The sequence below is a fragment of the Furipterus horrens genome, unplaced genomic scaffold, assembly GCF_987537825.1.
Source record: "Furipterus horrens unplaced genomic scaffold, mFurHor1.1.pri manual_scaffold_2, whole genome shotgun sequence".
In the NCBI taxonomy this organism is placed as follows: Eukaryota; Metazoa; Chordata; class Mammalia; order Chiroptera; family Furipteridae; genus Furipterus; species Furipterus horrens.
Genome location: NW_028327172.1, coordinates 72,247,395 through 72,259,442, shown reverse-complemented (window position 1 = coordinate 72,259,442; position 12,048 = coordinate 72,247,395). Strand labels below are relative to the sequence as shown.

Genomic DNA, 12,048 nt, shown 5'->3' with positions numbered 1-12,048 from the left:
CTAGTCTCTGCCACACACACCTCCCCCCAAAAAACACACACCCCACCCCTTGCCTCCTTTTATTCAAACAAAAAGGCTAGAATGACAGCCTCGGTTCCCATGTCTTCCCCCCGCCCCCCACCTGCCTGCAGCTGCTTGGGAGCTCCACACGATAGTGAGATGTGTCAAGCTGAGCCGAGTTTGGCCTTGATTGGCCCGTCATCCTTGCAGCTGTGAGATAAGCAGGCGACGACTAAATTCAATAGTTTCTTTTTTCTTCCCTCTATAAAACAACCCCCTCCCTTCCCTAAGAGTCCAGAGTCGGAGCCACTCACGGCACGGCTCCCTCCCTTCCTGCTAATTCCCTCAATAAACTTTTTTCTGCTCGCTGTGTCTTGATGGCTTTCTGAGCTACTCCATTCTTACAGAATTAACCGCAAAGACATTAAAATGTTATGAGAATATTACATATACTACTGCCATTTTCAGCCTATGACATTTGTCTATGTCTTTTAACCTTATATAAGACCAATTTAGTTTAAAATGCATTTGCAAGCAAAATAATTATATTTTATTGAAAATTCAGAAGTTACAGTACTTTAAGAGTTTTTCATATTATAAAGAAAAATAAGTTAAAAGAATTGACTCAAGTGCAATGACATTTAGTTTTCAAACTACCAAAATCACTTAAAAAATATTCTACAGCTTAATGTAGTATAAACATGTATTTTCCTATTATTTAAAACTCTAATGGGATAATTTTCAGTGTGATCTTTCAACATATTTTTTGGAGCCAATAAATGGCATATCAGTATTGCTACCTAATTTACATAGATTACTGGTGTGTGTGCAAGGGTGCAAAAGAACTAGCTAATTTTAAGAACACTGATCATTTCATTTATCATAGGACAATATATAGCATTTCTAATAATTTCTTAAGCATGTTTTCTTATCGCCCTGATGAAAACCAGTCACTTTCAGAACAGTGTTTAGCCCAGTGAGCACTAGTGGCATAAACTAGATTAACCATAATACTCCCCAAGTAGTAACCATTCCAGTCAGCCATTTAATGTTAGGAAGTATCTTGCTATACTTTTAAAATCAAGTTTCTCAAGTTTTCTTATGAAGTGGCAGTTAGTTGATCCAGAAATATAAAAAGACTCATTTTTTTAAAAACTAATTTCACATTATCAATGGTCTATATTTTTATCAAATTATTTTTCTGCAACAAAAAATATTTATTGAGCATCTGGTGTTAAGTAACTTTACTTATTTCCATGGTCTCTGTTCTGTAGCTTCTCCCTTTTCAAGAATAGAGAACTGAGGTCAAGACCTCCTGAGAGTACAGACCATCAGTAAACAAGTGCAGTACAGATGCTGTACTGACTGACACCCAGTGACAAGGTGCCGCAGGGCAGCTACAGTGACCTCCGCTCTGCCACAGCTGCAAATGGTCCTGATGTAGCACTCAAATATTTCTAAGTACTTTGTAGTTAGAGAGCTTTTCTGTAATTATTGTGAAAGCACTAAAATTAGGCCCTGTTAGGAAATTTACAACTTGCTCATTGCATAAAATGCTAATAAACTTTTAGGTGCATCCTAGGTGAGAGGCAAAAATGGTTTTAATACAGGAGAATCCAATGAGGACAGAATTAAAACATAATATGAACTTGCTAATACAGTACTACTTTCACTTGGTAACCCCATACGACTTGGTCTTTAACCAAGAAAAAACCCTTGTTCTTATTTGCAGAGAGACATCTAAGAACCAGTGTTTAGACAAGTTTAAAATTGGTGAAACCCTTTTGAATGTAAGGGGAAAGTGAGAACTGACTTAGAACAGAGCTCACCAGAGGTAAAACTTTTCTCCCTCACCCCCATAGTGGAAGAAGCTCTCAGGCACCTGATTAGCATTCAGAGAAGAGGGGACCTCACTGCGGTGGCAGATGAATTGCTGAAGTAATTTTAGTTACAATGTAATGGAGCAAAGACACCAAACACAAATCTGCCAGGTGCAATCACTCGTTTTCCAGGCCCCAATATAAAAGCAAAACCTGGTCTAATAAAAGTATCTTCTCCAAAAATCTTTAGAAAATGTTAGGACTTGTTAAAACTAAATTTCCAGAGGAAAAGTATTGCCCACTAATTTTATTTTTTTTACAAATAAAACTCATCAAAAATCCTTAAATTAGTGCATACATTATATCTAAATAGTGTTTCCTGCTAAGAATTAAAACTACTTTCTCCCTTTTCAGACCTTCTTCTTTTCTGCATTTCAACTTCTCTCTTGTGCCTAAAGTGTTGATAATTGAGTGACTTTTAAGTACTGGATGTCACTTCAGCATAAGAAAGCCTGGTTAATATTGTATTCAACATTTATTCATGCTGAATTAAAATTTTACCTATTGCTATGATAAACTAATCAAAGTTTCACTGAATGAATTCATAAGGAAAATAAACAGGTAAACATATAAAAGTAAAATTTTACACACAGACTAGGAGTATTATTTAAAGACAGCTGACAAAAACTTTCTATTAAATAACAGTTTTCGATTATTTCATACAAAACTTTTTTTTTCACCCCCTCTTGTTGAGCTTGAAGGAGGCCCAGGCACCAGCACCCTTGGTCAGCACCAGGGTGCCCTTGCTCCCCAGGCTCTGGAGGCCCAGAGTCATGTGGCTGCTGGTCTTGTTTACCTTCTGACCATCTGCCACAAGTGCCTTCTTGAGCCCAGTCAGTGACAGGCTGCAGGCTCTTGGAGGCAGCCTGGCTTTGCTGAGAAGCTAACACGCCCCACAGGCTTCTTGGCCCCCTTCTTCTTCACTGGAGCCTTCTCCGCAGGGGCACAGGGCAGTGACGACCTGGCACTTGGGAGCAAGCAGCAAAGCGCCGAGCTCAACTTTTTTTAAAATGCCTAATTTATTCTTACATTCAAAATGATATATTAGTTTCAATGACGGTTACTTTTCCTGTAACTTCTTTCAGATTTTCTCAATATGACTAAAGGCTCTATATAATAGATTTGATATAAAAGGATCACAAACAAGTATTGGTAACACTCAATGCAAATGTTTTAAGAAGGCTTTGATTCATATGAATTTATACCCAAAATAAAGCTTCTCACATTTCTTTAGAATTTTACTTGATGACTGACTCATTCATGATGTAAGCAAAAAATATACGACTTAGTTAACATTTACATATAAAAATATACACTACAGTGACCCTGATTTTGTACTATTACAGACTACCAGCCTGATTAAAAAGTTCAACATATTTTAAAGTATGAATTTTTTTAAAAAGCAGGATTCTTTGTTTTGGCTAGTAAGGGGGCTTAAAGAATCTAGATAGCTGTATTTCTCTGGAAGAAAATCTCAATATTTAGTTGACAGTTTAGTATTATCTTTATTTTTCCTAAGCATGAATCTCGGTATGCTTTATTCTGCCCATCCAGATTGATAAAAGGAGAGTTCCGGGGCTGGACACAGCACAGAAATCCTATATTATGTCAGATATCTACTTTCTGCCATTAAGAAGGATGGCCTACAAAACCTAGAAAAGGGAAGCAATAATAAGAGCTCAAACCACACACAGGATAGCTGGGCACCTTCTACCAGACAGCAAGTAAACCAGCAAGTGCTTTCTATCTTGTTAAAAATAAACTGCTTCTTTCCCTTGTTGAGCTTTTGATGGCAAAGGTGCAGGCTTTTTAGAGTTCTGATGTTCTGCTCAGGTCACAGATACTATTCAAAGATCACCGGCATTCGAAATATTAAAAATATATATGGACTCAACACTAAAGTTAAACTGAACATAATTTATTCATTTTCTAGTTGTGATGTGAAAAATATTTTTAAAAATCCTGGACTGGGAATCAAAAGGTCAGTTCTCTTGATCTCAAGATTGAGTGATCTCTCACAGCCTCTCAGTTTTCAACTGGAAGATCAAATACCATTACAGAACAGTGTAAATATAATTCTGGTTTTATGTTAAGTGGAAATTTTCTATACTTCCTGAGGCTAATCATAAGCATTTTGGGGTCTAATAAAAACATAATCAAGATATTTTTACATTATGCACAAATATGTTTTGACATTCACTAGGATGGTCTGGAGTTCTTTGTTACTTATGTCCTAATTTTAATTCTCTTATTGTTGAAATCCTGTTCTCTCCTCTACTGGGTGGCAAAATAGTAGCATGGGGATAAAAGGATCTTGGGTAAACTATTTCTGACTGAATAAAGAACAATAGAAGTCATTTCATCTTTAATTATTTAGCAGTTTAATTTTTTCAATTTTCAAAACTAAATTTTAAAAAGTTATTGCTAATACTTAAAACCAAGAATCTTTCATAGTTTACTACTACTGGCAAAGAATTACAACTTACTGCCAAATGTCAATATTGTGCCAAAAGGAAACAGAGTTTGATTCTATTTTTAAGTCTATGGCAATGCAATCTATTAGTTCTTATTTTAGTCACTTTCAGAATTGAGACAAAAGTAGAAGACTCAATTCCACGTCAACTATTTCAAACCAGATGTAAAGCACGTGGAATTCAAATTCAGAGAGGGACTTTCTGAGGTACCAGATATAACTTTGGGAGTAGGGTAAATAATTTCTTCAACAGTTACATATGTACCTAACAAGAAACCGACAACTCCAGTAAAGGCTATAGAAATGTTTTTCAGAATCATCCATATGTTGTAGTGTTCCTTTGAAAATGTAAGGATTTCAACCAGAGGTGGCAGGATCAGGGCCAGCGTGCTGCTGCTCACAGCTCCAACGAAGGAAATCACGATGTCCAAGCGAGGAATCAGAACTGCTCCAGCACCTAGAAAATGAAATACATGTCTTCATTTAAGTAATACTTACATCACACTAAATATAGATATGTTCAATACTTAAAGTTAATTAATGCAAGCAGGCATTACTAAACTACTGTTTGTGGAAGAATCTGTCATACCTTGTTGTGAGCTAAAAATGAAGATGAAGAAAAAACGGTAAGTGACATTTCTTGGGCTTTGACTTGTCAATAGAGTTTATTTTATAAAAACCTTTTAATTTTTTGCTGTGAGATTCTGGGCAAAGAAGTTTGGATAGTTTACTTCCAAAGCATTTTCATTACCATGGTACACGAGGTGGTGTGACATAAATAAATCATTAAGTAAATGAGAGAAGAGAGAGTTATTCCTTACACCAGAATTTTAATTAACCAAAGAGAAGGAAAAACAGAAATATAAAAGCATTATTAAGCAAACACCACAGCAATAATTGTTTCAGGGCAAGTCACTGACGGATGATAAAATTAGTGGACAAAACTGTATGAGAAGTGGATACTTCCATAGTCTCAAAGTATCCCCCTACCAAGATACTTAATTATAAAGGGAAGAAGGGTTTCTTTAAAGTGGAGAATTCTCTCAAACACTCTCAATCAAGCAATCGAAGTTAACATCACCACTCATAAGACATGTTGATAGCATCACCTGTGGGATTCTTGTTAAAAATGCTTAACTTCAACCTAATCAAAAGAAAGCATCATACAAATCTAAATTGAAAGAAATTCAACAAAACTACTTACACTTCAAAAGTGTCAAGGTGAAGAAAGACAAAGAAAAAAAATTGTCAAGACCAGAGGAAACTAAGTCGACATGACAACTAGATCAAGTGGGATATTGCTTTCGTTCCTGGATCATAAAAGGATATTAGTGAGAAAACCGGAAAAATAAGAATAAGGTCGACAGATTAGTTAGTAGAGTTCTATCAATGTTAATTTTCTGGTTTTAATAACTAAGAGGTGGGTCCAAATGGCAGTGTAAGAGGCCATGCAGCTTGCCCTACTCATGAACAGCTTCTGTAAAACAAAGGAGAGAAAGACCACATAGAGAAGATTAAGGAACTGTGGGAATCCATCAGAAATCTGAGGGAACCCATCAGGAACGGAGGAGCTGGTGAGCACCACTGTGAACATCCCCCTCTCCCCCACACCCTGATAGTCCAATGGGAGTTCTACCAGTGCTTTGCCTCATCAGCAAGGCTGCAAGTAGCACATCCCCAACTGCCCGTCCTGGAGCTAGCTCCAGCAGGAAACGAGAGTGAGCCACTGTAGGTGTGCACAGCACTCCCCACCATCCCTACATCTGGAGCTATAATCAGCAGGCCCAATAAGGTGCTGAGACAACCCTTCATCAGGCCACTGCTGCATGTACCCACTGGGAAGCCCCACTGGGAGAAAAAAAAACACTAGAGCCTTAGCTCATGCATACTGGGCAGCTCTGACTACAGTGACAGGAGACTGGGCGCTACAGTGATCATGCCTACAGGGTGGTCTAGCTCTGGTCAGGCTCTCACAGCAGTCAATAAAAACAACAGGTGGGCCTCATGTGCACAGCAGGAAGTCTCTCCCTCTGCCTCCAAGAAAAGGGAGAGTGCTGCTGCAACTCAGGTTTACACAAGTGTCCTCAGCCCAGACCAGCAGCAGTCAGTCAAAGCAACAGGGCTTGCGCCTCAGGCCCCCACCCCAGGTTGTTCCAGCTGGATCAAAAGCAGTATCAGCAAGGCTCTACAGCACAAACATACAAGGCTGTCCCACCTGGCATAGCAGGAAAGCCCACACACACCAGGCTATACCACCCAGAATCTGCTAATTCTGGCCACGTAACATTTCAGGAAGCCACACAACCCTAATCTCCCACCCCATTTGAACCAACCTGCCCAAACCAACCACCTAGAGTCTACACAGAAGCCACTTTTAAACAAGACCATTTTTTTCAAGTTTAGAGCTATCTCATCTAACTCATAGAAACAAACACTGAAGGGCAAACAAAATGGGAAGACAGAAGAATATGTCCCAAATGAATAAGCAGGAAAAAACCCTGGGGAAAAATTACTAAAACAGAGATAAGTAATTTGCCAGATAAAGAATTTAAAGAAAGTCACATAATGCTCAACAAACTTGAGAGTAGAATAAAGGAACTAAGAATGTCAATGAAGAGTTAGAAAATATAATAAAGAACCAATCAGAGATGGAGAATACAAAACCTTAAAAGAACAACACACTAGAAGGAATTGACAACAACTTAGTTAACACAGAACATATTAGTAATCTGAAAGTCAGAGTAGTGGAAAGCACCCAATCAAAACAGAAAAATAAAAAATGGGAATACTGACTTCCAGCCAAGATGAAGGCCTAGACTGACATGCTCCGTCTCCCTCCACAACTAAGAAGGACTACAACTACCGCAAAACCAGAAATAATCAGAAGTTCCAGAAAATAAAGCTACATGAAAGTCCAATGTATGAAGTTATAAACAAGTGGTGCTTGTCTGGAGGGGCGAAGCTGAGGTGGAGAGATTAAGCTGTGCTGCCGGTGGCAGCTGCAGCGGAGCGGTGGGACTGCAATAAGCACAGACACCCGTATTTAAGGGGAGGTGAGAAGCACCTGGGGAGCACCCCCAGCTGCAGTCCAAACCCATCAGCTCGTGATTCCATCGCCGCGGAAGGCAGACCCCTATTGCCTCAGACTGTGGGGCCCAGAGGGTGTGGGGACAGAGGAGGAGGCTCCCGGTCTCTCAGCAGAGAGTGAACAGCAGGAATCCATCTTGGACCCCCGCCCCCACACAGAGCACCACTGTATGGTAAGAAGGGCCGCCCAGTAGTGACGAGTGCACAGGGCTCCGCCCCCTATAGCATAGGAGGTGTGACAACCCTGCCCAAGAAGGAAAGGTAAACAAACCTGTCAGGATGGCAGGGATAATGATAGAGATACCAATCACGCAGCTGACCAGAAAGCAAATACATGAATTAACAGACGAACAGATAATATTTCTGAGGCTCAGTTCAGAGCTATAGTTATAAGACAGCTTACAGAAATAACAGTGGGACTTAATCAAGACGGGGAAGGAATGAAGGCCAGTCCTGCTGAAATGAATGAAAACACATACACAACACGTGGTGAGGGAATGAAAACCAGGGGTTAAATCAACAAATCAGAACATAGGGAAGGAACAAATAGTCAATCAGTGCAGAAAGAGGAAACAAAAAGTGAGGAAAATGAGGAAAAGCTCAGAAACCTCTGGGACAACTATAAGAGAGTGAATATCCGAATTATAGGGTTGCCAGAAGGTGAAGAAGAACTAGAAATTGAAAAATTATGTGAAAAAATAATGAAGCAGAAATCCCCTAACTTGGGGAAGGAAATAGACTTACAGGTCCAGGAAACACAGAGAGTTCAAAAACAACTGGACCCAGGGAGAACCACACCAAGACACATTATAATCAAAATGTCAAAAATTAAAGAGAAAATCTTAAAAGCAGCGAGAAAGAAGAAGAGAATTATGTACAAGGGATCCCAATTAGATTATTAGCTGATTTCTCAAAGGAGACTCTGCAGGCAAGAAGGGACTGGCAAGAAATATTCAAAGTAATAAAAAATAAAAACCTACAGCCACGATTATTCTATCCAGCGAAGCTGTCATTCAGAATAGAAGGGCAGAGAAAGTGCTTCCAGGATAAAGTTCATTAGATCCAAACCACTGTTACATGAGATGTTAAAGGGACTGGTTTAGAAGGAGGATAAAAACTACAAACATTAAAATAAAAACTGTATTACGACAACCAACAACAGAAGCTAGGGAATCAAAACAAAGGCAAACTAAGTAGGCAACGAGAGTGGAAAAAGAATTATAGGTATGGGGAACATATTGGGGGGAGGTCAGCAGGGAGGGGGAATGGGGGAAAGGGAGGGAGATGATGCAGGAATTAAGCATAGTAGGAGGGAGTGGAGTAGACAGGAAGATGTTGAAAAGAGCTATATGCACACCAATGGGCATGGACTAAGTGGGGGAACAACTGGAGGGAGGAGGGATCAGTGGGTGGAGGGGACAAGAGAGAAAAGAAATTGGGACAATTTTAATAGCATAATCAATAAAACATTTAAAAAAATGGGAATACTATAAGGGATCTCTGGCACAACATCAAGGAATCTAACATTTGCATTAAAGAATTCCAGGAAGACGAGAGAGAAAGAGGCAGCAAGTATATTTGAAGAAATAATGGCTGAAATCTTTCCTAGTCTGGGGAAGGAAACAGATATCAAGGTCCAGGAAGCACAGAGAGTTCCAAAGAAGATGAACCCAAACAGATGCACACCAAGACATATTGTAATTAAAATGGCAAAACTTAAAGAGACAATCCCTAAGGCACCAAGAAGGAAACAAAAAGTCACATGCAAGGGAAACCCCATAAGGCTATCAGTTGATTTCTCACCAGCAATGTTATAGGCCAGAAGACAGTGATAGGAAATAGCTAAAGGGCTGATAAAAAGGAAGTTACAATCTAGAATACTAGAATCATTCAGAATCCAAGGAGAGAGAATGAGCTTCCCAGACAAGTAAAAAGTAAAGGAGTTTACCACCACTAAATTGGCTTTACAAGAAATATTAAGGGGTCTTATTTATGCAGAAAAGACTATAACCTGAAAGAAGAAAATACAGGAATGAAAAAATATCACTAGTAAAGGCAAATACATGATAAGCACAGTAAATTCATCACTTAAAAACCTAAAAACGTTAAAAGACAAAACTAGCAAAATTAACTACAACTACAATTAATAGTCAGGAAATACACAAACAAAAATATATAAAACACAACATTAATAACAAAAAGCATGGGGGTGTGTAAAATATATTGCTTCTTGAATGCATTTGAACTTAAACACATGTGATCTTAAAATAGACTGCTATATATATAGATGGATATATGGTAACCACAAACCAAAAACTTACAAAAAATACACCAAAAACAAAGAGAAAGAATTTCAAACAAAACACTAAAGAAACAAGCATACCAGAACGAAGGAGATCAAGACCAAGAAAATAACAAAAAACAACAAATACAACCAAAAACAAACTGGCAATAAGCATAACTATCGATAATTACTTTAAATGTAAATGGACTCAATGTTCCCATCAAAAAACATGGTAGCATGGCATAATGATTTTTTTTTATTTAGATTTTTATTGTTTTTCTATTACAGTTGTCCCACTTTTTCCCCCATTGCTCCCCCCCCACCCAGCCCACCCTTCTCCCACAGTCAATGCCCACCTCGTTGTATATGTCCATTGGTTATTTATACTAGTTCCTGTACTAAACCCTTCCCCTACTTCCTCCCCTTTCTCTGCCTCCCCCCTCCCCCCTGGTAACTGTTATTCTGCTCCTTGTTTACATGCCTCTGGTTCAATTTTGTTCATTTGTTTGTGTTGTTCATTAGTCTCCTGTATTGAGGATTTTAGCATCTATGTTCATCAGTGATACTGGCCTGTAGTTTTCTTTTTTGGTTGTGTCTTGACCTGGTTTTGGAATTAAGGTAATACTGGTGCTCCATAGAAAGAGTTTGGGAGTCTTCCTTCTTCTTGGATTTTTTGGAATAGTTTGAGAACGGTAGGCGTTATTTCTTCCCTAAATGCTTTGTAAAATTCGCCTGTGAAGCCATCTGGTCCAGGGCTTTCTGTGCCGGGAGTTTTTTGATTACTGTTTTAATTTCAATCTTTGTTATCGGTCTGTTCAGGCTTTCTGCTTCTTGATTCAGTTTTGGAAAATTATGTTTCTAGAAATTTGTCCATTTCATCTAGGTTGTCAAGTTTCTTGCTATATAGTTGTTTGTAGTAATTTCTTACCATCCTTTGTATTTCTGTGGTATCAGTTGTGACTTCTCTTCCCTTGTTTCTGATTTTGTTTATTTGAGTCCTCTTTTCTTTTCTTGATGAGCCTGGCTAAAGGCTTGTCGAATTTATTTATCTTTTCAAAGAACCAGCTCCTACTTTTGTTGGTCTTTTGAATTGTTTGTTTACTCTCTATGTCATTCAATTCTGCTCCGATCTTGATGATTTCCTTCCTTTTACTCGCCCTGGGCTTTGTTTGTTGTTGTTCTAGTTCTTGTAGCTATAGGGTTAGATTCTTTATTTGAGATTCTTGTATCCTTTCTAGGTATGCCTGTATTGCTATGAAATTTCCTCTCAGGACTTTTGCTGTGTCCCATAGGTTTTGGGCTGTTGTGTGTTCATTATCATTAGTTTCCAGAAACTTCTTGATTTCTTCCTTGATAGCATTATAAACCCATTTATTATTTAATACCATGTTATTCATTCTCCATGAATTCGAACGTCTTTGAGTTTTTTCCTTGAGGTTGATTTCCAATTTTAAGCCATTGTGACCTGAGAAGATGCTTGATACAATTTCAATATTCTTGAATTTGTTGAGGCTTGTTTTGTGTCCTACCATGTGGTCTACCTTTACAAATGTTCCATGTGTACTTGAAAAGAATGTATATTTTGCTTCTTTGGGGTCAAAAGTTCTATATATATCAACTAAGTCCATTTGATCTATAGTGTTGTTCAATGCCTCAATATCCTTGGTGTTTCTTTGCTTCAAAGATTTGTCCATTGTTGACAATGGGGTGTTAAAGTCCCCTACTATGAGTGTGTTCCTGTTGATATCCTTCTTATAGTCTTCCAATATTTTCCTTATATATTTGGGTGCTCCTATGTTGGGTGCATATATGTTTACCAAGGTTATATCTTCTTGATTAATTGTTCCCTTAAGTAGTATGAAATGCCCTTCTTTGTCTATTTTTATGGCTTTTGCTGTGAAATCTGTTTTGTCTGATATAAGTATTACTACCCCAGCTTTTTTTTTTTTTTTTTCACGTCCATTTGCTTGGAATACTTTTTTGCATCCCTTCACTTTCAGTCTGTGCAAATCTTTTGTTTTGAGGTGTGTCTCCCGTAGACAGCATATATGTGGGTCATGTTTTCATATCCATTCCGCTACCCTATGTCTTTTGATTGGAACATTTAACCCATTTACATTTAAGGTTTTTACTGACAGGTATTTATTCATTTCTCTTTGTACCTGTGTTCCTCTCCCACTCTCTTTTCTTTTTCCTTTTTCTTAAAGCATTCCCTTTAGCATCTCCTGCAATGCTACTTTGGTGGAGATGTATTCTTTTAGTCTTCCTTTGTCTGGGAAACTCATTTCACCTTCCCTTTTGAAGACGAGCTTGCTGGGTAGAGT

General features: G+C 38.3%; 1 protein-coding gene across 2 annotated transcripts in view; it reads right to left on the bottom strand.

Moving 5' to 3' along the window:
• Positions 1-3,777: 3,777 nt before the first annotated feature.
• Positions 3,778-12,048, bottom strand: part of SLC36A4 (solute carrier family 36 member 4) — a 52,732-nt gene continuing 44,461 nt past the window's right edge. For both annotated transcript variants that reach the window (XM_090265867.1, XM_090265868.1), the window contains one exon: positions 3,778-4,810. In XM_090265867.1, the coding sequence (XP_090121993.1) occupies positions 4,503-4,810 (308 nt within the window). In that variant the 3' untranslated portion in view covers positions 3,778-4,502. The remainder of the gene's footprint in view (positions 4,811-12,048) is intronic.